Raw genomic sequence first — 24,203 nt, 5'->3', positions numbered from 1 at the left:
TCAGCTGGGGAAGGAAATATTGACTGAGAGGAGCAAATAATAACCGTTCTCCATGGAGGGTTCAAATCGGCAGCCATTTTTTTCTTTCGCACAGAAATGAGCTTAAACAATAGAGGTATGATTTCACATACAAACACACACACACACACACACAAATAGACTTAAATGTAATGACTGAAGTTCTTATTTGTTTCTGATAGATTTAGCACACTGCTCATATTGAACATATATAGGACAGTTTTTAAGCTATGGAGCTCCCCGCTTCTCCTCTTCTCCTCTCAGTCTCCTCTCCTCTTCTCCCTTTCCTCTCACTCTCCTCTCTTCTCCGTTCAGTCTGCCACTCTTTTTTAGCAGAAGTTTTGATCAGTATCGATGTTTAATTCAATTTAATTTGCTCTGTCTTGCTCTCTAGCCAGCATGGTCCGTACAGTTCACTGATAGTTATCTCATTCATTACACACACAATTCCCTAACCTAAACACAGTTCAACACCTAACCCTAAAAACCAAGTTTCCAACCCTCAAAAAGGAGTTTGAAATTGTGAGGACAAGCCACAACTTGTCAGCTCTACTCTGGGTTCAATTATACAGATAAAGTCTCACAATAAGACCTTATGTTCCAAAATGGCTAATTTAGAAACCAAAATCACACAAGATCCCAAAAGAAACCCAGATTAGGTCTTGCTCCCACAGGTTTTCATTCTGTCCTCTCAGTGTCTCTCTGTCGTTGTTTCTTTTCTCTTTTATGTTCCCCTTCCTCTCAATGTCTGCCTCTTTCTGTGCCCAGATCTGACTGCATGGAAACTATGTACAGTTGTGTATACATATCCCGGGCACTGCTGTCTAATCAGTGAAATAAGGCACTTTCTTTCCTCCATGTACACACTCATCCACGCAGACCGACTGAAATCTGTCAGTGCTCCGCTCTGTTTGGAAAATGCATTTTGGGGGAAATTATTTTCAGAAAATGAAAAATAGAACAAATCACCTCATTTATTTTCCATATACATTAATCAGAGTGAATAGTTTCATAGGAACCAATGTTTTGGCATGTGTGTTTATGCAGGTACACATACGGTGCAATTACTGTATACTGAGAGGAGAGGTTTCTATGTGGTCATTCTATGTTGGCAACACATGACTGCATTGACTTAAGCTCTTTTTTTGTCTTCACAATCCTTTCGTTCAAAGTAGCCAGGTTCTCAAATGTTGTTTGAATCTGCACGTAATTTGTCATGAACACAATTATGAATCTGACTGAACATTGAAGGGTTAGGGTTACGGTGTGATGGTGTCGCTGCTTCTGACACAAGACCAGAAAAGGGTTGAGGTTCATTGAGTTGAAGAGATTAGATCCAAGTCGTCAGTCGAATTGGATTTTGTTTGCAGGGTGTCAATGACTCTGTCCTCTGTGTGTGTGTGTGTGTGTGTGTGTGTGTGTGTGTGTGTGTGTGTGTGTGTGTGTGTGTGTGTGTGTGTGTGTGTGTGTGTGTGTGTGTGTGTGTGTGTGTGTGTGTGTGTGTGTGTGTGTGTGTGTGTGTGTGTGTGTGTGTGTGTGTGTGTGTGTGTGTGTGTGTGTGTGTGTGTGTGTGTGTGTGTGTGTGTGTGTGTGTGTGTGTGTGTGTTGTGGCTATTTGTATTAGTGTGTGAGACTTGGCTTAACTGTTCTTTGTACCACTTTTCCTTGAAGTCCTACAGAAAGTCAGGCGCACTCACTTACACATACACACACAATCATGCATGCACACACACACACACAGAGTTGTGATATCTCTCCTTGTAGGCCAGATTGCAGAGCGCTTGGGGCCATGTTGTTTTGTCTTCTGACGGACAGGCAGAAAGAGAGCAAGAGAAAAAAAAGTGAGAGAGACTTACCCTGGCGGGTGATTACGCCAGTTTGACACCACAGACATGGTGGGGTGGGGTAGGGGGGGAAGGTGTTCTGTGTACGGAGGGAAGTGAAAATGGCACAGTGGAAAACAGCGTGTAGATGATATGAATAACAATGTATGTTGTGTGTCTCCCTGGACCCCGATAACCTGCAGACCAGAGCCCAGTCCTTGTGACAGGCTGGCTTTTGTGGCCATTTTATCCCGCCTGTACACTTGCAAGGCAGAGCCGGGATAATCGCACCTAATCTAATTAAGGCTAAAGAGGGCCATGACTGAGACTGGCCAGAAGCAGACCGGGCACACACACACACACACACACACACGTGCGAACCTCAACAAACACAGCTCAGCAGCGAAATCCTGTTTGCATCAGAAAAAATAAGCTTGTCATATTGATTATGCAGATGAGACGCTAACTGGGGCTAACTGCCTCCTGGCCAGCCGGTTACAGCTGACACAGGCTGAAGAGGGGGATACAGAGAGAGGAAGAAAGGATTAGAACAGGTTCAGCTCCCTGTTTTCTTTCTAACATTTTGTATGAACCACTTCTAGGTTGAAAACAGCATTGTCCTCGCTTGTTAGGGGAGAGCTTTTTGTGGAAGGAAGACTTCTGAAACTTAGTTAACAAGCTGTAGTCTCCTAAAAATCTCACCATACTAAAAAAATGAAATATAAAAAGAATAGGACTGTGATAAATTACCATTTCTCAGTAATTTGGATTTAAATCAAGTAACAATTATTTTCATTTTAAATGTGTTTATTTTTCAGTATCAATCAGCATCATAACTGGAGTGACTGTGGACTCTCCGCAGTCCTGAGTAACTTCACATTTATCCACAAAACTCAAACTCAAAACCACTTCAACTTGAATTTAAAATCATATACAACATTAGAATTAGATTTAACAGCATTAAATCCCCCTTTCACTTGAAACTACCAACTTAAACGATTAACTAACTAATTGGTATGTGGTAAGTCTGCATGTTTAACCTGTCTGTCTGTCTGTCTGTCTGTCTGTCTGTCTGTCTGTCTGTCTGTCTGTCTGTGTGTGTGTGTGTGTGTGTGTGTGTGTGTGTGTGTGTGTGTGTGTGAATTCACAGGTTCCTGTATGTGTACACACTTATCTTCAGGTGTGTGTGAGTAGTGTGTGTGTGTGTGTATGGTGTGTGCGTATTGTGTGTGCAGCCAGCCGGCAGCCAGATTGCTATTTCCCCCCTCTGCCCCTATAGAAAGGCCTGGGTATTCTCTGGATGAGGGTGTGATGTACAATTGAAGGGCAGGATTGAAACTGATTACCTTGTTAACTCCTGGCACCCACTGGCAGCTTGAAATAGACCTGAGCGCCAGGGCCTGATTTGCAAATGAATTACCTCTCGCCCGGCCCTCCCCTTCCCCTCTCCTCCCCTCCCTCGTTCTTTTCCCTTTTTTTTTTTGTCCATTCGGTGCCAAGATCATCTTTTTATATTGTGCCATGACAGATGCTGTGCCGGGCTGCCATTGTTCCCCATCAGTTTTTCTGGGGCCGCGAGGAGAGCCAAAAGATTTCCACATGTGATTTTAACACAAGCATCGCGGCCCCCACCACCTCCCTCCCTGCCGTACAGCCCGGCGCTTTTCTTCTTTGTGTACCAGTACTGCAATCTACAGAGTTTTGAAGCAGGCGGAAATGTTCAGGAGTGTCATTGTCTCCGTCTCAATAATGGAGAGGTATTTCTCTGATTAGGAAAGGTTCTAATTGGGAGGTATGAAAAGGACCGCTGGCTATTGAGGAAACCGCAGGGAAATTGATTGCTCCCCATGTCTCTCTTTGGCTCTTTCTCTCTCCGTCTTTGTCCCGCTCTCCCTCTGTAACACACTAAAAAGAAGTCAATTTTCTTCAAAACTTGGCCCCAGGATTCAATTGCTTTCAGCACTGAGTCAGTGTGTATAGGCGAGAAGAGGGAGATACAGGCAGTCTGTAGGGACACCCACTCGACCTGTGATGTTTTATATGTGTTTAAACTACCTGTATGAGTGTCTGTGCGTTGCTTCAGATTCTCCTGGGTCAGAATGACTTGAAGATGGTTCACCAGCTTCATCTCATACAGAAGCACGATTTATTTTTTTCCTTATTCAAAATGACACATGAACACATTTTTTTGAAGACATGGGAGTTTTAACACAATCATACAGTCGTACCTTTTTCTCTGGGAAAGTTTTTTTGTTCTGTTTTAAAAATCTGCCACCCCAACAAACAACACTTTCAGGCCATATACTTAATTATCTGATTTGTGACACTTTGACTCTATAACGCTTCCCTTCCTAATTCTTAGTTGTGATTACAAATTTAACACATCTCGTTAATATTTTATTACGCGTTTAACGTAGAGCGCTAATTGTCCTCCCTCCACGTGTGTTTTTCACACAGGAGGGCACTTTTTGTGATTCAGTCATTACAGCTGACGATACATTTTATAATTGTTCCGTTTGTTGTCGTCATGCTGTGCTGAAGTGGGTACAGAGTGTAAGTGTCCCTAAATCTCTGTTTTTAGTCAAACGTACTTAGTGCCTATGAGTCAAAGGATGGTCTGTTCCAGGATGGAAAAACTCCTGTTTCTTTTTCTTTTTTTGTTGGGTGATAGTGATGCTAAGTAATCATGAGACAAACTCTCCTCAGTTACAAGCCCTGCAAAGATTTAAGACATTTCTCCAAGTGCATCCGTCCACTCGTCCTTTTCAAGGTGTCAGATATGGGCCACATATGAACAGGTGTGTGTGTGTGTGTGTGTGTGTGTGTGTGTGTGTGTGTGTGTGTGTGTGTGTGTGTGTGTGTGTGTGTGTGTGTGTGTGTGTGTGTGTGTGTGTGTGTGTGTGTGTGTGTGTGTGTGTGTGTGTGTGTGTGTGTGTGTGTGTGTGTGTGTGTGTGTCAAAGAGAGCAGAGAGGCCTGACTTAAATCAACTTCATCCTTTCTTATTCCTCCTTTTTCTGACTTTTTTATTGACTGCACTTAACCCTCCCTCAGAGAAACATAAAATGCAGAATTTGTTAGCCCCACTTTTAATGGACTGCTTTTCTCCACCATTTTGGGATTATGCTAAAGTACAGCCCCCCTCCACTGGGAATAGGGGCAGCTTGCATACCCGTGTGTGCGCGGGTGCGTACATGCTGAATTACATAGAAAGCATAGAAGCATAAGTCTGTGTTTTGTCCCCTCTTGTGTGTTGTGCATGGAAGAGTGACAGCCCGTGACTTACCCCTCCATTATCCCCTCCTGTGTGCGCGTGCATGTGATTGTGTGTGTGTGTGTGTGTGTGTATGTGTGACTCTAACCCTCCTCATAGCTCTATAAAAGCCTGAGAGGTAGCTCTGATAGTACACACACAAAAAAATACAATTTCAATTTCAATTGGCAGACCTGTTAAAAAGGAGCCATGGAGATGGCAATCAGGCCTGCAGGAAAGCTGAGCTCCCTGTATTATTGTGTGTGTGTGTGTTTGTGTGTGTGTCTGTGTGCGTGCGCGAGTGCGTATTCCTGTCCCTCGACTGCTTAATATCTTGCTTTTGCCTTCTATTAGTTGAACAGGCAGATGTCACTGATGTGGACTGTGTGTTAGTGCAGTGTGTGTTTTATCTGTGTGAGTGTGGGTATGCTTGCTCTGGTGTCCCCATCACATCGACTCTTTAATAAATAGGCCTGCCATTCTATCAAACAACATATGAATGCTCAATGACACGCTTGACAAGGCCTGCAACTGGGGATAAACACACACACTCACACTCTCTCACACTCACTCTCTCTTATGAATGTCTCTTTCACAGTATTACAGTGTCCTGTCTCCCCCCTGATGCTTCTCGCTTCTGCTCCTCTCCCCAGTGTCTGTGACGGATATCAGTTGGATGCGTGAGTGGCTGCCGAAGGTCTGAATGTTTTGTATTCCAAGTAAAGGAGAAAGATACACGGTGGCTCTCTGGAATTAACAATCAGGGCAGCGTGATCAATTCACGAGACATGCCTCACTATGTCAAGTTACCAAAGATACCAAATCAGCATGGTTAACACTTTGAATGTGGTATTAAAAAAATAGCCAAAACAGCTCAGGACTTCTAAGGGGTTTAAAAAAAGCAGAGAGTGTAAAAAAGGTATTGCGATCCAGCGCAGCTTCATTTTGTACCCCTGGAAAATAGTTATCAGTTTGCTAAAACTCTTTATGACTTTTAGTAAACTGCTAACCTCATTAATTTGGCATTGTGCTTTGTTACCTTCGCCAAGGGAGTTCAGTTTACAAATACTTTTGTCTGTAAATTTGACAAACTTGACGGTTTATCATTAAAATTAAAGAATGTTGTGTGGGTCGGTAAAGAATCCATTCCATTTTGGTGCGGATTTGAACAAACGGGCAGATCCACATTCTCTTCTTTTCACTTTCTTTAACATTGTGAAATGGGAAATTTTCAAAATTGTTACAGATTTCTAAGGGAAAAATTCATCTATCTTTATGACAAACATTTGACATTTCTGCAACTGATATCAGAGTGTTTGAAATTTAGTCCAGCTTGATTTAATTTTAGCAGACTTTTGGGCCTTGGCGGAGTTATGCACTCTAGTTTTTAGCTGTTGTTAAATCAATGAAAAACTATTTCAAAAACCTTAATTCCTCTACAATACTTGCACACTATAGGAGCAAATGAATTCTGATTGACCAATATACATCTACTATCAGCAGGACAGTCAAGTGTTTGCCGTCACTTATACGGGCAGTAAAGAAGTTAATATGGCCTGTGGATTAGAGCCTGTTACATGAAGTCTGATATGATGTGGTAAACATGGCCACTATTGGACAGTGAAAGGGTTAAAGCTTCCCCACACAGGACAGCGGGCCTGAGAGGTAATGCATGGCTGATGAGTGCTGGGCTAATGGGCCGCTCTGTCAGCTGGAAATCAAATGACTGCCTCTGCATTTTAAGTCCCTCTGTCGCCTCCATTGACTGACTAAAGATATTCAACTTGGTTGTGTCAAGGGGTGGTGGGAGAGGAAGGGGGGGGGGGTTCAAGTCAAGAGCGGAAGAGAAAGAAGAAGAGAGGGGGTGATGGCAAAGAAGGGCAGGGCATATTGGAAGAACCTGAAGACCTAATGCAATTATCAGAAACTTGACCACAAATGACAACTCATCTGGTGCCGGCGCTGTAATTAATTGTGTGCTAGCAAAAGCGCAGGGGTTTTGTAAGGGTCTGTGGTGGGGAGGGTGGGGTGAGGGAGAGAGTGGAGAGAAAGAAACCAGTGTGTGATTGGGAGAGGGCAAAATGACAGGTGAGGAGAGACAGAGGGAGGGAGATGAGGTAAGACGAGGCAACAGCTTAAAGATCCATGTTAGAGTGCAGGAGACGGAATCGGGCTCGGACACACAGAAGACGCACAATGAGCGAGTGAGGCAGAACGTATCCATGGAAGAGACGACAGGAGGAAAAGTAGGCGATTGAAGTGAATAACAGAAGGAGAGGAGAAGAAAAAAAAAAGAGAGCTGGAACGATAACGCAGAAAAGTGCCGTCAGTGTGATGGATCCAGTGTTGGATTGGTCGGTATTGACCTTGCCACTGCTCCGTTTAACACTCATACTTGTTTGTCCAGTTTTACTTAATTGAACCCAGATAATTAATTGCCGCTTCTTGGAAAAACAGTACATTACTCTCTCTGTGTCTCAGCCCCCCTCCCCCCCTCCGCTTGCCTTTCCCAGTCAGGCTGTCTGTCCTTATGGCTTTAAACTATTTAGAACGGAGAAGAGATGTTGTCCTCACAAATATGACAATTTAAAGATAAAATATGTAATAACAATTTTTCATTAAAATGTCAAAAGAAGGACTTGACCTAGGTTCTACTTTTCGTTTGTGTATTTACGTTATCCAAAATGTTTCCCACAATGTTCAAACCCGCCAAATTGTGACATATCTGTTTTACCTTTGGTTTTGTCTCTGTCTGCTAGAACTTCTGGGGAATGAACCACTGACCTTCTCTGTAGTGGACAACCTGCTCTACCTCCTGAGCCTCAGCTGACTGAATGGTCAAACGTGATATTTATTTGACAGACTTTTACATTTTGAGAAATATTTAAGGTAAAAAATAAATAAATCCTTGAATATCCTTTGACATTTAAACAGGATGACCCTGTAGACTGCATATAAAGACAAGAAAAGTGAAGCCAGGTCATCTCAATTGCCACCTGGTGGTTGGCTGCAGTATTGTTTACAAACCCCGCCTCATCCATGTTACTGAATTGGACATGAACCAAACAAAAGGTGTTCAAGGTCAATTTTCCTGATAAGTTTGGTTTTTAATTTGATATTTAATGACATGAAAATGGGGGGGGGGGGGGGGGGGAGTCAGCTGAGACTGACCCCTGATTGGTCAAGAGCATGTATCGTGGGGACCGCCCTGTCACCGCCCCATCCTTCAGATACTACTGTGCAGGTTCAAGCTCCAAATGCGCAAGATGCCGCCGCTCATAGGAACATTTTTAGGTTTTAAGGCTTTAATATAACTTGACTTACATGTAAATGTAAAATAAATTTAAGTTTTTAATGTGCCACAAGTTGCATTTCTTGATTGAGGATAAACTAAGCTGCGGGATGTGACTGTGGCCGAGCCTGTGGCAGCATATTGTGAACCAGTCAGTCTGCTTCATCTCTTCATCACTCCTTCCGTCTCTCCCCTCCCTCTGCCAAGTCTATAACGTTCTCCTATGGTTGTCATAAGCAGGCCACAGTGTCTTCTGAGGCCTTGTGCTACACCACCATTACTATCTGGCCTGCCTCCACTACAAATTGGATGAACAGGCACTGACACATTTTCAATATTATTACATTAAACCAAGTGGATTTTGATTGATAACCTAATATTGGCCTAATGCAAAACATCAATCATGGCAAGTATATTAATTATTTAATATTGTGGCGTAATTCAGAAATCGATGCTGCCTCTGCGTTGAAGGCCCAGAGTACGGAGGGAGGGAGGGGGATGAGGGAGATAAGGAGAAAAGGAAAGCTCTGTCCCTGAAGACCTCAACAGATTATATGATGTTTGGAAAAGAGATGAGGATGTAAAATGTGTGTGTGTGTGTGTGTGTGTGTGTGTTCCTGTGCTTGTGTGCGCCGAATGTGTCTAATGGATTGAGTGATCCCTTCGGCCCTGGTGCGGACAGCACTGGACAGCTTGCCCTTGATGAAGTCAGGACAAGGGATGAAAGAGAGGGAGATTAAATGCAAGTGAGGAGCTTAATAAAGGTTGAATCACAGAAATAAAAGATAGAGGGGGGGAAATAAGATGTGGTTGTAAAAAGGACTGCGAGGGGAGAGAGAGGTGGAAGAAAAAAGCAAAAGGGAAATGGGTGGAGGAGGAGGAGGGATGGAGCGCTGCGTCTCCCCTGTGTTAGATTGTTTCTCACTAATTGCGCTTCATTAGTGGATTACACACACTGTCACCACGGTAACAAATGTCTTGCTGTCTGGTTGCCGGGCGCCCATCATGTATAATGAATGTGGCGGGGTGTTTGTCAGAATGTAATGTAATTACAGCTAGATGAAGTTTGCCTTAAGTGGTTGACTTGTCTGCACGTGGCTCATTGACGGAGCACAGAATAAACAAGCAAACATCCTTCATTCACCACATTCTGCTTTTATCGATACGTTTGCTCCCATTTCTCCGGCATACCGTTATTTAGAAATGGTAAAGCTGTGGTAAAGGCTTAACTTTGTGGTCACACGGGGTATGGCCTGATGGATGGAGGAATGGATGGATGGAGGGAGGAATGGAGGCGGGTGGAGGATGGGATGGATTAGACAGTGTGTAATTTTAGAGATGGTGTAGATTTACACTGTGATGCTGCTGGCTGCATTAGCAACTGCCTGTCGATAAGCTTTTCTTCCTCTCAGTGTGCTCAAGCAAACACACACACACACACACACAATCACACACACAGTGATACGCCACGGCCAGGGTGGAGTTGTCAGTAATGGGGGCCAGAGTTGGATGGAGGGGGGGCTGCTGGGATAGGGGACGGGGGCTGTTTGTGTTCTCTTGATCTTTTGATTTCCACTGCTGCAAATTTGAAATGTGCCAAAATTGCATCTATTATTTACTGCCAATTTGCTCTTTTTAAAACCAACTGCACCCCTCCTCCTCCTCCACCTCCTCCTCCTTTTCCTGCTCCACCACTTCCTCAGCTCGCCATTCTGCTGTTGCTTCCCTCATAATCACACGCACATTTTTTATTAATTCACAGATAATAAACCCCCACTTTCTTCTCTGTAGTGGGAAATTATTATTATGGCTGCCAGCAGTGGGGCGACAATATTAGTCCACCTCTGTCTGGCAGTGATGCAAACACTCACACACACACACAGCACAGGGGTCTGAGGGGTTAACAATTATGACTATTCCTTATTATTATTTTTCTTCTTCTTTTAATTAACCAAATTCTCTCACAACCATTTCGATCCAGCTCACTTAACTGAACTTAAACATAAACAATGTAAGGGTTTGATTGTTAAACCATTTCTGACTTTACTTCAGCTAGAGCTCAAATGCTTATGTCGATTATTCGGCTGCAGAAGATTGCAGATTACTCTGCAACCATTATGATAATTGGTTTAAGTCATTTAGTGAGTGAAAATTACCAGAAAGTCACTGGTTTCAGCTTCTGACACACACACGGACACAGAGATAGTTTACATTCACCTTGTCTTGTTCTTCATAACTGTCTTGCCATTCAATAGACGGAAAAATGCATTGAGTGATCTGGAAAATATAGAATAATAATGAGAAAAATGATTGTTTGCTGTTGCCCCAATGTCAGAATTAGCCACAGGTAATGTTCCAGTTATGTCTTAAAATATTCAGATGCAAATTTGCATAAAACACACTTGAATAGAGTTTGTTCTTCTGTCTCTCAGGTTTTCTTGTGTGTTTGTGTGTGTCTGCAAAAAGTGCTGTTTTCATTAAATGACGTTTTGTGTCGGCACTTTATTTACAGTGCGGGAAATGTGTTGTTGTGTTGCAGGGATGCCGCGAACATCAAAGCGAGATTAGAACATCTGGTAAGTTCCATTCGACACCCCCCCTTTTATCCGCCATACGCACAAACACACACACACGCTCACTCACACACTTTGATATCTGCATTCCTAATCAAACCTCCGGAATTGGAGCTGAGTACCTGCAGCTAACAGGCAGGGAGAGAGAGAGAGAGAGAGAGACACACAGAAAACCGAGCAAACAGGAATAGAGGGAGGGTGGCGTCTCCCCTAGGGCCTGGTCCGGCTTTTATATCAGTGTTTCATTTATCCCCAGTCCTTCCCAAACACAAACACACACACACACACGGGTTATCCTCTCTGTTTTGTTGTTTAATTGTGGATATTTGCCGGAGTTTTACTTGCATGTTTACCTGTTTGCACACATATGAAAGACTAACTACTGGACACACACACACACACACACACACACACACACACACACACACACACACACACACACACACTTTCTCTCTTCCTCTCCCTCCTCCTGTCAGCATGGGGCATTTCTTCAGTCGTCTCCCATCCATGAATTGAGGTTCTGCTGGAAACACTCTCCTGGGACAGCCCTGAAAATTTAATAGCCAACGTTTCCCAGGTTTCTCTTGCTACTTGCTTTAATACGGGGTCATAGTGCCGTGCAACTCAGTGAAGAGGTTCTCTCTTCTCTTTTTGGGTGGGAAAGAACCAAGGTTTGATGTGCCCCATATTCCAGGGGATGAATTATAGACAGGGGTCAGCGAGGGTCCCGGCTCTCTGTGGATGTCACATGCCCTCCCCTCCCTCGCCTAGCTGCATACTAAAACCTCAGGTCCCAGCACCCTACGCAAATGACCCCCCGCCCCACCACGTGCTACGCAAATGACCCTGAATATGCCACACAAATGAGTGACCCCGGAATCCAAGCAGCTCAACGTTAACGCTCCACTAAAGCAAGCAGCAGATCAGACACAGTTGACCTCAGACTTCAACGTCAAGCAAAGAATTATTCCTTAATGTTATTATTGTGTGTATTCAGACCACTGATTTAAGTGGGAGTCGACTTGTGTCTGTGCAAATTGGGGTTTCACAGCTTTCTGCTCATTGTTTACATCAACACCGTTTCAAGTTTCACTCAAAGTGCATTCATTCCATAGACGTTACAGTTACCACACATTTAATAATTGATCTAAAGCATTTGTGCTCTGGTTTGAGAATTTACGATGTGAGATAGAGAAGCATCACCTCGGTACATATTGTTTTGTTTGTTAAAACCAATCCTTGCTTTGCTATTCTCTGTTATTAAATCACAGATCCTCTGTAGCAGAGGTCTCTAATAGGGAGACTGTGGTCCAGGTCTGGATTCAAACACCATCCTATCAGCACCTGGACCTATGATGGATCAATTATTAAGAATTGTCCAAAGTTTACTTTTCTAGCCTATAAGGGAAATGGTTTAGCAGCCCAGGAAACTCAGAGACCAACTAGCAACTAATTTATCAATATATTTAGCACTGAATCACGTTAGTTTTTCATTTTTTCTGAATTTGAATTGAATATCCCTGTTCTCATGTGATTGGTTAACACATCATCGTTTTGCTCTGTGTTGTAGAAATGCCAACAGAGTCTATTGTACGTTCATTTATGTTGAAGTCACTACAGGATCCTTGGATTTCTGTGCCAGAATTCGGACACTGGGATGCAGCGACTGATGTTAAATATAGTGCATGATGTAATGCTCCAGTTTAGGTCGGGAGATGTCTATGGCCTGGGTATGTCGATGTGATGGATGTTGTGCTCCATAAAAGGTGGTGTAAATAATTCAGGAGAGGGTTACGTACATAAACGGCGTTAATCAATATGTGTATGGGCAGTTATATCTTGGCAAACATTAGGACGCCTCTGTCTCGTGTTGACGTGAGTGCTCCTGTTAAAGGCAAATGGAGGAATGTGAACTCATTTCAATAAGTTAGAGTACAGACCAATATCACTGTGTGTGTCTCAATACTTCTTTCACGCATAATTGGCCAAATCCACCTTGTATATAAATATATCATTTTATACTAATTCACTGAGTTTACATAGCACCACAGTACTGAGGGATTTACACCAGATTGTCTTTCACTCAGTCATGGTCTACCAAGGTCTGCTTTTGCAGTGTGTTTGTGTTAACGGTAGGTTTCTTGGCAGGGGTTAGTACAGCCACTTTGCATCTCCGTGTATTGTTTTTGTTGTTTTTGCACTAAGTGGACCTATAGGGACAGATTACAGCATGTTTGTGTTAGATTTTTTTTTGTTGCCGCTGTGTCTTTATACTCATCAGGATAGCTCCGGAGTTGAACATTACACATTTACACACTCGGGGAGACACACACACACACACACACAGACACACACACTGGTATGTTTACCAGTGCATTTTTTTGTGTATAGTGAATTTTAAATAGCCAACCTGAATACGGACAGTTTGAATTTATGGGTGTGTTTGTGCTTATGGGGAGATTGCACCCCAGTCGTCAGCCTGCCTGGGGAGCGCAAGACCCTGATTACGATTCGGGACAGAGAACTGTAAATAATGGAGCTCGTCCCCCTCTGAGGTAGAGTTTGCAGGGCTGTTCAAAATGTTGCATCCGTCTTAACTTCTCACATATTTCTGCCGATTACTGAACAGGCATTTATGACTTTTTGGTTGATGTTCGGCTCTTGAGATTAGTGTCGCCAGGCTGCAACCGCTCTCTGTCAAAGGTTAAATGAATATGACAATTACTTCCTTATACTCATTTGAACCCTTTGCAATGGTTTTTCAGTAAGTGCTCCACTGTTTATTCATAACAAACTAAATATCTGCTAAGACTACACATTGATGTGACAATCAAGCTTCTGTTCAAATTATTCCGGCACTTGATTTTTCATGATGAATGCTAACATTACCTCCTCCTGTTAAAGTAACCATATGAGTGATTGACTGGAGTGCTAATTAGGAAGGCAATTAAGATGTATGTGGTCTGAGGTTTGTTTTATTGTTCACGTTTGTTTTTTTGTTTTTCAGCAGATTGACTGAATCTCACGATCAGTAGCGATGCAGAGAAAAAGACTGAAGTTAATTGCTCCCAGTGCTCTGCGATAGTTCGGCTCTTGTTCACGCACTCACTTATGCATCCAGGCGCGCACGCACATGAACACAGGTACACAAGTGCCTGAGTTTGAATTGAACGATTCCTCGCTCAGGGAGGCGAAATGGAGCGAAAAAGTAAAAGAGGTGGCCTACAGCAGCCAGTCAGTCCAGATGCACAGCTTCACACAGCGAAGTAGAAGAAAGCCAGCAGCTCAATCAATACACGGGGAATCAGCCTCATCAGGATTATTGGCTCAACCAGCACACACACACACACTCTCACACACTGTAGGGTAGAAGAAGAGAGAGGGAGATGTTTCATTAGTTTGAATAAGACATGATGTTAGAAGGCATGTGAGGCTGGTTTACAGGTTCATTTAGTGTTGCTAGTTTAGTTAAGAGCATGACTTAGACAAAACAGAATTTAAATTGTCATGTAGGAGTCACAATTTCTTGTCCTTTTGCTCCATTGGACATGTTTTTTAAATCCAATAATAAGGTCAATTGAAACTTCGGTATAATTCAGCTTCAATTCCCATTTTCAATCAAACAGCCACATTGTTTGAATTAGATAATTTGTAAATGTTCAATAGGACCTTACTTAGTCATGGATCTATTTGAAAAGAGACCTCAGAATTAATCTAGTAAAATTTTCCAAATGCACATCGGCAGAGCAGGATACCTAATGATGATATAGTTATTTTTGTGACACCACAAAGTGAAGTATTTCTGCATCCTTTAAAAGCTGGAATTCAACTCTCAGTTGGTCAATTGTTTGGTCATTGTCGAGCCTGGTGTCAGAGATAATCCTTGATTTTAGATCTTCTAACAAGCTATATACAAATATGCTCTATTAAAAAGTTATAACAGACAAATAATATCTTCAGGATGAAAACATATTGATGATAAAAATAATATATTGGTTTCATAAAGTAATACACTAACGCATTCGCCAGATTCTCCTCAAAACTTTTTCGTATTGTTCTAATAGTCTCAACATGAAATAGTAAAATGATGAAAGCTAAATAATTAATATTGGAGATTTCTCAGTTATTATTTACACAGGTGTTAACAAGTGGGTTCAAAACCATAAAAGACGATGAGCCTGTACATTAACTTTCTCTCTTGGATTTTACTCTTGGTTGATCGTCCCTCGACTCCTATATTTGTTTAAGAAATATTGCATCCACAATTTATCTATGAAACAAGATTCTTTGCATCATTGGAAGTTTGTGTCTTTTCCAAAAGTGTAGGGCAGCAAAAGACGACTTGGGAGTTGTTGTTTTTGACAGGTCACCAGACAGTTGTGCACATGGATCGCTTCAGGGACTACTGGTGTCTCCCGCATGTCCCTCAGAGGGTTGAAGAGTTTACTGAGGCAAATAGCTCGGTGGGCCTTCATTGACAGACAGGGACCAACAGCTGTAGTCAGAAAGACGGCACACACACACAAACCCAGCCTCACCGAGCATGACACTGAAATGACCCAGAGCTGTCTCAGTGAAAATACGTTGAGATGAGTTCACAGCTCAGAAATATAATTATTTGTAATTGTTTCTTTAATTTATTGTGCCTCTGTCTTTGCTATCAAACTGTAATTGTCTCATCAAACACTTTCTATTTATCTCTTTGTGTCTCTCTTTCTCCTCCTTTGTAGTACTTTCGTCTCTAATAGGATTGTAGAGGATAAAGAGGTGAAAACAACCCAGAAACAGATAGAGAGAGATATTCTGGACAGATAATGGAAGATGTGGGGGGTGCTGATAATCGGCAAACAGATTTCCATGCTTATTACACTAATGATTTCATGATATTTGATGTGGCGGTGGGGGATGGGAGGACGTGGGAGCATAGGTGGAGGGGATGAGGGGGGGGTCTCTCTTTCTCTTTTTCTCTAATCTCGACGGCGCGGCTAAATGATGGAGTAATTTGAGTGACCTCTGACACGGGGCAGGCCCAGACGTAATTGCATGTCATTCTGGCACGGGTCGCGGCGTGCAGGGTGCGAGGGGGGGGCTCACAAAATACAAAGTGTCTCTCCTTTCACGCATATCACTTGCTTTTCATGTGACCCCATCACTGTCTCGCTCTCCATCTTGTTGGCTGTCTCGCTGCGGCTCACTCCTCGAGTGTTTCCCCCCAAAAAAGAAAAAAAATCGCCCCCCCCCAAACAAAAGAAAGATTGCATTAATTTTCAAATGATGATATTACATTAAGCGCAGCGATCTCATATATCAAAACGTGAGAACTACTCCCTTACTGTATGTGCTTCATCTTAATGGTATCGCTGGATGTCAAGGGCATGGAGGAAATTAAATCGGAAAGTGCAGATAGACCAAAGAAGATATTATCTCTGGATGATTGCAGTTTTGATAGGTATTCCAGTGAATTTCATTTTCTCCGGATGGGGAGAAGATGAGTTAGCCTGCACATTTGCTCATTTTTCTTCTACATGATTTATGTGAGTTGAGTATAAAACTCTCTCCGTCTCCCCCCTCCCCTTAACCCCCCCCCCCCCCCCCCCCACCACCACCACCTCCCCCTTCATCGGAAACACATACATGCATGCGCACCCACACACACACGCATATGCACATGGGGTAGTAAATTACTGCCTTTTGAGTTTGTATCTCAGCCGGGGCAGTTTATGTTAGTGCGGTCGTATGTGGGCAATCCGCAGTGCGTGTGCGTGTTTTTTTTTTTGTGTTTGTACGCACGTGCATGTGTGTTTGTACTTTGTGTGTCTGTATGAATACACGCGCCCCAAGATAGTGGCAGAGCCATCAGCGGGAATGATTCCAGGGAGACGGGGGAGTGTCATTACTCAGACTTGTTTACATTCTAAATACGTAATGAAATCTTGTTGGTAATAATGACGGGAATAAAAGTTTGGGAAATTGTAAAAGTGGTGAAGTTTGAGAAATGAGCCCCGGCCTGTGAAATAGCATTTGGGGGCAGGAAACGACATTATTATGCAGCGCTCCTGCCTGCCTGAGACATGAAGATGAACTGCTGGTGGGCCATAAAATGCTGTTAGCCCTAGCCTGAAGTATGGCACATTGTAAAAGAGCCCTGATCCCATATTGCCATTATATATATAAAAGTATAGCCATACACAACATTATTTTTCATATAAGATGAGCTTAGATACAGTGGCCCAGGCCCCCCAAATACATACACTGATAGGCAGATTTTTTTCCGCCTCCTTATAAAAAATATAAATAAACATATTGCCATGGAGCCCATCTCTGCCCTGATCTTATAGACTTCGATATTAAAAACAGAAATATTGCATTTTCCAGGGGCTCTGTTTTCCCCTGTCCTCTTTTGGGTATGGGATATATCAGTGTGTTTGTTTGGGTGCGGTGGGGCGGCTGGAGTGTGTGGTAGGAAGAGGAGGAGATGCAGAGGAAGCCTGAGCGAAATGCAACAAATGAAAGAAAATGGAAACAGATGAATACTTTAAAAATATAATGAGATGAATATTGAGCATATCAACTCCAGCATAAAGAGAGTTTGCTGAGGTGGGCGTCTGCGTATGTGTATATTGAAACTGTTTATTGACAGATAATGATGGTTACAGTGGTGTAATTTAGATTTATGTCACAGTAGATGGACTAATGATTTCCCTGATACCCCATCGTTTTTCAAGGTTTGTTTTTTTTAGGACGTTTGAAACTGTTTATTTGGATTCTTTACTTTTCTAGCTGGAAATGTGAAACAGGATAAATGTGATAGAGAGATAAGACTCAGAATCTGACTGAAACTATGACGTTACTGTTAAATTTTCTTACTGTTGATATTTAAATACCTGGTTAACAACTGAAAGAAACATTGAGGGGTCATTTGGTTTGTATAAAAATCAACGAAATACACTTTTTGGGGGTTATCCTTTGTCTTTTACTTGACAATGAGGGTATGGACTCTTAGAGAAGAAGACATAGACAAACGCACCAGTCTACATGTTTTTGTTCCTGGTACTAACATTTGTACGTTCCCAAGATTGAAGTGATTTGTCTTATCTCCTCAATAAGGAAATTGAAGCTTGTAGTAGTTTTAAAAGTAATGGTAAAAGTGACTAAGATGGTCAAAATAATTAGTGTTTTAAGAACCTAGGACAAAGTTCTAAAATTGCACGCGTATAAAATAAAAGAGGATGCATATGCTGTTTCTCAACTGGTATACCCAAGAAAATAACTAAGTACATAAGTTATATTTATGTTATCATAATTTTTGCATTACTGAGTTAAAATGTACAATACAAAATAGGACCAGGTGCAGAGGAGGGATTTTTTGGTTGCTGTATTGTTCACGCTCAAAAGTAAAAAGATTTGCTTGCTAATTGTGGTCAATAATATTTAATAATTAATGACAAGTATATTATACTGTAATACAACTTGAATTGTAGGCAGTTATCACTTAAATCTTTTATCAATCCCTGCCTGTTCACCTTAAACTAGTTTTTTTTTGGTCTCACTTAGTCGCTGTCAGTGTGAATCTTTTAAGCACGTGTGATGCTCTGTTCTAAGTTGTGGAGTCACAGTAGAGATGAGATGAGCTGCACAGGCTGCTTGGAGCTTCCAGTTCACCGTGTCTGTCGATTCCAGAGCTCAACTAATCATCAGGCAGACCAGCAGTGCTTTACACTCTCCCTATGACCCACAGACTCTGTCAACCTCTTCATCGCTTCCTCGTCCCGCCCTCTCCCCTCGTGTCTCTTCCCCTCACTTTTCTCAGTTTCTTGTTCATTCCTCTCTTGACCCGGCAGGGTGACTCGAACTGAACATGGTTTTGATGAAGACACAAAACAAATGGATGGACTAGATGTCAGGACAGGGTGACTAAAAGTAGCAGGGAGTTGAAGCAGAGACGTGTTTGCATGCGCAGCTTTTGTTATTTTTTCTTATAAAGTCTTTGCAGCAGTGGAGTTTTATCCTCATCTGTTTTTCTCCTCCGGTCATAAATCGACTGCTCTGATAGAGAGACTAAACTACTTAGTGAGACAGTTTGACCTGCTGACCACAATCTGTCCGGAGATGGCCCATCTGACCTTTGTTCGACTTCTCCTTGTCTGCACCAACAGGCATTTATTCATCTGTCAACCCACCACACTTTGCTTTGTCTGCTCAGCCTCAAGTCCAATAATAACAATAATAATAACAGTCCCTTGGAGCGGAGCATGACTACAAGTATATTCAAGTTTCTGCTAGCAGCACCTCATTATACACAGTGTGGCATTGTTTTTACCAAGTGGAGTGAGGGTTATTTATTTTCCTAATGGGATGTGTTTATTTTTGACTAATGGGACAGACGCTGGGCACTCAGGCTCAGTGAAGCACGTCTCAGTGTGTCTGTCGTCGCTGTGGTGAGGTAAGAGAACAAGCTGGAGGCCGACTGCGAGCCTGCTTGACTTCCTGTCACATTTAAGGCAAGAGTTAGACTGAGTCAAGTGGGTGTGGGTATCAGTGCTGAGCAATAGGAGCCCAGTAATAGTAGATTCCTTTATGACAGCTACTCCAACAGGAGGAAAGTGAGTGGAAATGAAAAAAGAACTGCACCCACACCATTCATGACCAGATTTCATGAAAATTTGTCCTGTTATTATCAACAGTTTCGGTATCTCAAGGTCTTGGGTCATGAAGCTAAAACACTCAGATGCTCCAACAGGGAGGCAACGTGTTAAGGACTTGTGTGCTCCAGCTGAAGTGCTGTCGAGTAGGGACAGCGATCACCCAGGTCTGCAGAGGAAAAGAAAGTATAGGTTGAATTTTAACTTCTTTACCAGGCTCTTCTGGTGAAAGCTTTTCTTGAGGAAAACCACGGGAAACATGTGAAACTCTTCTGGTCTTCATGTTGTTGTGTCCTCGAGAGAGACGCCGAACCCTAATCTACTCCAACGGAGCAGGATAGGTCAGTGCGCAGCAGCTTAGTCGATAGTGTCTGTGTGCATGTGTAAGTAAATTACTGTGATTCACAGTAAGTACAGTCCATTAACTACATAAATGGCTCTGGAAAAAATAAAAGCCACAACATTTTTATCATCTCTCTTGATATCAGATGGGGTCTGATCCCATGTCCATATTCTTCTTCTTCACTCTCCGTTTTTGTCTACAAATCTTCCTGAAGCTCTGAAGAAAAACAAAAGCATCTTCCTGGTTCGTCTTTTGTCTCGCTCTTGTTCCCCTCTTTCCACATGGTGTATTAAAATGCTGCTTATCTCCAACACACACACACACACACACACACACACACACACACACACACACACACACACACACACACACACACACACACACACACACACACACACACACACACACACACACAGAGTCCCTCTCCCCGTGTCTCATGTTTGTTTGTGTGTGTCGAAAAGGCACAGTTCTAATTGTGAGGCGAAGCCACATCAGATGCAGCGGGTGCCTCTCTCCCAGTGGGGGGGGACTCTGATCTGTCTCTGGGGAGCACAATTAACGCCTTTTTATTGTTTACTAATGAATTACACACAGCGGTGGCAGGCGTGCACGTGTGAATTAGAGTGATAAAATAAAGAGTACGTTGGGAAGAAAGAAACATGAAATGCCATGTGTGCACTTGTGTGGTTTCTGTATCATTACACTGTAAACCTGAATGCTCAAATTCATTAGTTGGAATAGGCAGTGGAAACATATTTGTTTAAAGGTTCTATTTTCTCCTTTTTAGTGTTTATTTAACTCAGAATTTGTGTTTACATTAACTTTTGGCAGATTGTGTAACCACTAATTAAAACTATAAATTCATAGATACTCATGAATCTCGTTTTTCAACATCATTTACACCATAAGTAAATGGTGAATTTAACAGACAGATTTGACTTAGGAGCCAAGTAAAGGTGAACAACTAAAATGTCTGTTAATGAAGGCTGACATAAACAAGGTCCAATATTAAACATGCAGAGAAACACAAGGAACAGAGAAAAGACTGAGGAGCAGAACTGAGAGGGACGAGGGGAACAAGAAAAACTGACAGAGGGAAACAGAGACGTAAATACAAAGGGAGGAAGGATGAGTGGACACAGGTGAAACACATGAGGAGCATGTGAAGACAATCACAAGCGCGGGAACAGGACAAAGACAGGGAATAAAGCTGGAGACACACAAGGAGCCCCATTTCAAAATAAAATAGGATAAGTAAACTTCAGGGAAAAGAAAAAAAGGTCAACATTCAGAAAGTGTCCAACAAAATCCATAAGCTGTTTAGTAAAATTTTACTTGGTCTGGATGCAAATTGTTAACCGAACTGATGACTGTCAATAATTATTTGATAGTTTGTATATATATGTCTTACTCTAGCTCTGACAAAGAATAGAGGACTCAGGAGTCTCACAGTAACTAATCTAATATCAAATAATTGATCTAGTCTTTATTTAAGCAAAAATGCCAAATATTCAGTATAGTTAACTGAATATGTTTGGAATTTAAACTGTTGAAGAAGATTTATATTCTTAAATAATATTTTTCACATTTTTATGAAAAGATATTCAAAGATTATTCGATTATAGAAAAAAAAATTGTTGCAGTATAAAAAAAAGATTAATCAATGCAGAGTCACACACGGCAAAAATATAATAATCTCCACTGCACATAACTCATATTGCCGTTAAGGTGTTTTCTTCCTTTTACAGGTGATAAGAAATAATTGCTTTGACATCGCAGATTAGTGTTGTAAGAATGGCAAGTGGTTTGAAAGCAGCAGCGTCCTGTCCTGTGTGATTGAAAATAACTGGGAGCACAATGTATGTGTGTGCATGTGCGTGTGTGTGTGTGCGTTTGTATTTGTGCATTTAAGATGCATGGACTTGCACATGCCTCAAGGCCAATGTAAACAAATGCTAATGTAATTACTGAGGGGGGAGTCGTAATAAACTGTAACTAAGATGATTGCACGGCACACACAGGTTAGTTAAGCTGTGATGTGTGTTATTGCTTTAAATGGCTGGTTGTTCCAAGACTGGTGTCAGTGTCGTTCTAATTGTTCACCAGGCTAAGTCCCGTACCTTATAAAAGGGTTCGAATCCGACCCAGGACTTTTATTTTGTAGCATGTAATCCGGCCATTTGCTCTAAAATAAAGCCGTTAACCCGTGTAAAGGAGAGATGCCAATAAGCAAGAAACAAAATAGACTATAAATGTGCTCTAATCACATCTTCATAAAAGGGAATGGAAAGCGTGTGTGTGTGTGTATATGCGTCTGTGTGGGTGAAGGCCTCAAGTGTTCTTCCTCTTCTTCTGCATAATAGTGATTGGTAATTTCAGCTGTCGAGCACTGCGAGTCAGTGTGAGCGTGATCCACCGTGTCACCTGCTACAGGGGATACGCACAACGCACGCACGCACTCACACACACATACATACAAACACACCCATCCATGTTGCATTAAGTGCGTGTCAGTCTGTGTCTGTGCAGTGCCTTGATGTGCGTTCCATCTAGGATACAGCACCCTGACATCGCTACATTAAAGGGGGTCATTATATTTCCCTGACTGCCATCGAAAAGTGACATTTTTACAAAGTGACAAGTTTACAGTTTGATAAATCAGATTTTTTTGCTGTGGGTGGGGTGGGGAGCCCGGAGAAGGAATGGTGGTAGGAAGAGTCGGGTTATATGCGGAAGAGGAGGAGGGGGAGGGAGGGAGGAAGCACTGCCTGTCAGCGACACCCCGGCCCTGTCGCCTAAATGATGCTCCCAGGCAGCGGATTCAGATCCCATCCCCATTAGCATTTAATTTCTCTCTAATCCTACACAGTCTCCGCCGCTGCATGATAACGAGGGCTGCTGTGCCACGGCAGCGGCGGGAGAAACCTCCGAGAGCAATCTGCGGCACACTGGCCTTTTATAGCTCCACGCCCTGTTGTAGCCATCATTCTTCCTTGACAATTAAGACCCTCAAATCTAATAGCGGTGATATTGGAATTACTGCAAGGCCCTTTTGAGGGCATGTCAGGGAAAAAAGGGCTTCACCTCCCAATACAGCTGTCAAAGCACAAGGCCCTCCCCCCGTTGATGCCCGCTAAGCACTTCTGATGCACACATATAACACACACACAGACACACACATGATGGGAAGGGGAATGTGTTGAGTCTTTGGCTGTGATCTTTGTAAAATGTGCTCTCTGTGCCCTCTTATCCAACTCTCCAAAGACTTGTTACAGCAGCTTTTGTTTTCTCTCTTCTTCTCTCTCTGTCTCGCTTTGTCTCTAAATTTCTCTTCATCTCCTCCTCATTGATTCTCCCTGGTGTGTCAGAGATGTTGTTGCTTTCTGTTTTTCACGAGCCGGGTTTTTTTTTACAAACGACTAGACTACAGCAGCTCGGTGAAGTGTTCCCCCGGTGCTCCACGAGGACAGTTTAAGAGAACATTCACTCTAATGGTTGCTGTTAAAGATTATCATGGGTAAAATATATTTCAGCCCTAAAGGACGCAACAGTTTTAGAGCGAGATTACATAGATGCAGTTAAGTGTGGAGGGTGTTTGTCCTGTCATGAACCGAGCTCTGTGATATCTCAGAGCTGCAGGGTGGGAATGCAAACAGCTGCATCATCCTTTAAGAGGGTGAATTGGAAAATGTTTGAGTTGTGTCTACCCTGATTGGTGTGCCCTCGAGCAACACACTGAGCCCGTACTGGCTCTAGCCTATTTTCTCTGGCTTACCAAGAAGAATATGAACATTGGCTTATTCTTTGTTTCTCTGTCACTCTCCTGCAGACTCCAGCAGAACAGGCCAAAGTTCGAATGCACATGGTCCTTCAGGCCGCAGGTAAGTGGATGATGACTCGGTTTCTCTTTTTGTCATTGTGGTTCAGAAGGAAGCGCAGTCTTGTCACTCACACATCAGGGATGCTAACATGCAGGCAGTGTGTGAATACTGTTTAGAGAGTCCTCAGTGTGTAGTCTGTACTGTACTGTGCTGCGTCGCTTCTTTTCAGTGTAGATACATGCCTTTTGGATGTTGATCCTCCACTTACCCCTCATTGTATTTAAGTTTCCTCAGCTACATTTGCTTTCTGTCACAAACATACCCCCGTGGAATTTGTAGTATAGCAAGTATTTATAATAAAAGTATAATGGGAAATCCAGTACAACCTGTAACTTGTAACCTTAGATGACAGGAAGCATGCACCTAACTCCCCCTAACCC

At 42.6% G+C, this 24,203-nt stretch overlaps 1 protein-coding gene across 1 annotated transcript in view; it reads left to right on the top strand.

The window, feature by feature from the left end:
- Positions 1 to 24,203, top strand: part of rsrc1 (arginine/serine-rich coiled-coil 1) — a 114,373-nt gene that overhangs the window by 29,268 nt on the left and 60,902 nt on the right. The window contains exons 5-6 of the mRNA XM_062386557.1: positions 10,924 to 10,960; positions 23,772 to 23,823. Of these exons, the coding sequence (XP_062242541.1) occupies positions 10,924 to 10,960; positions 23,772 to 23,823 (89 nt within the window). The remainder of the gene's footprint in view (positions 1 to 10,923; positions 10,961 to 23,771; positions 23,824 to 24,203) is intronic.

The sequence above is a fragment of the Platichthys flesus genome, chromosome 4, assembly GCF_949316205.1.
Source record: "Platichthys flesus chromosome 4, fPlaFle2.1, whole genome shotgun sequence".
NCBI classification, from domain to species: Eukaryota; Metazoa; Chordata; class Actinopteri; order Pleuronectiformes; family Pleuronectidae; genus Platichthys; species Platichthys flesus.
This window is presented reverse-complemented; position numbering and strand designations above follow the sequence as displayed.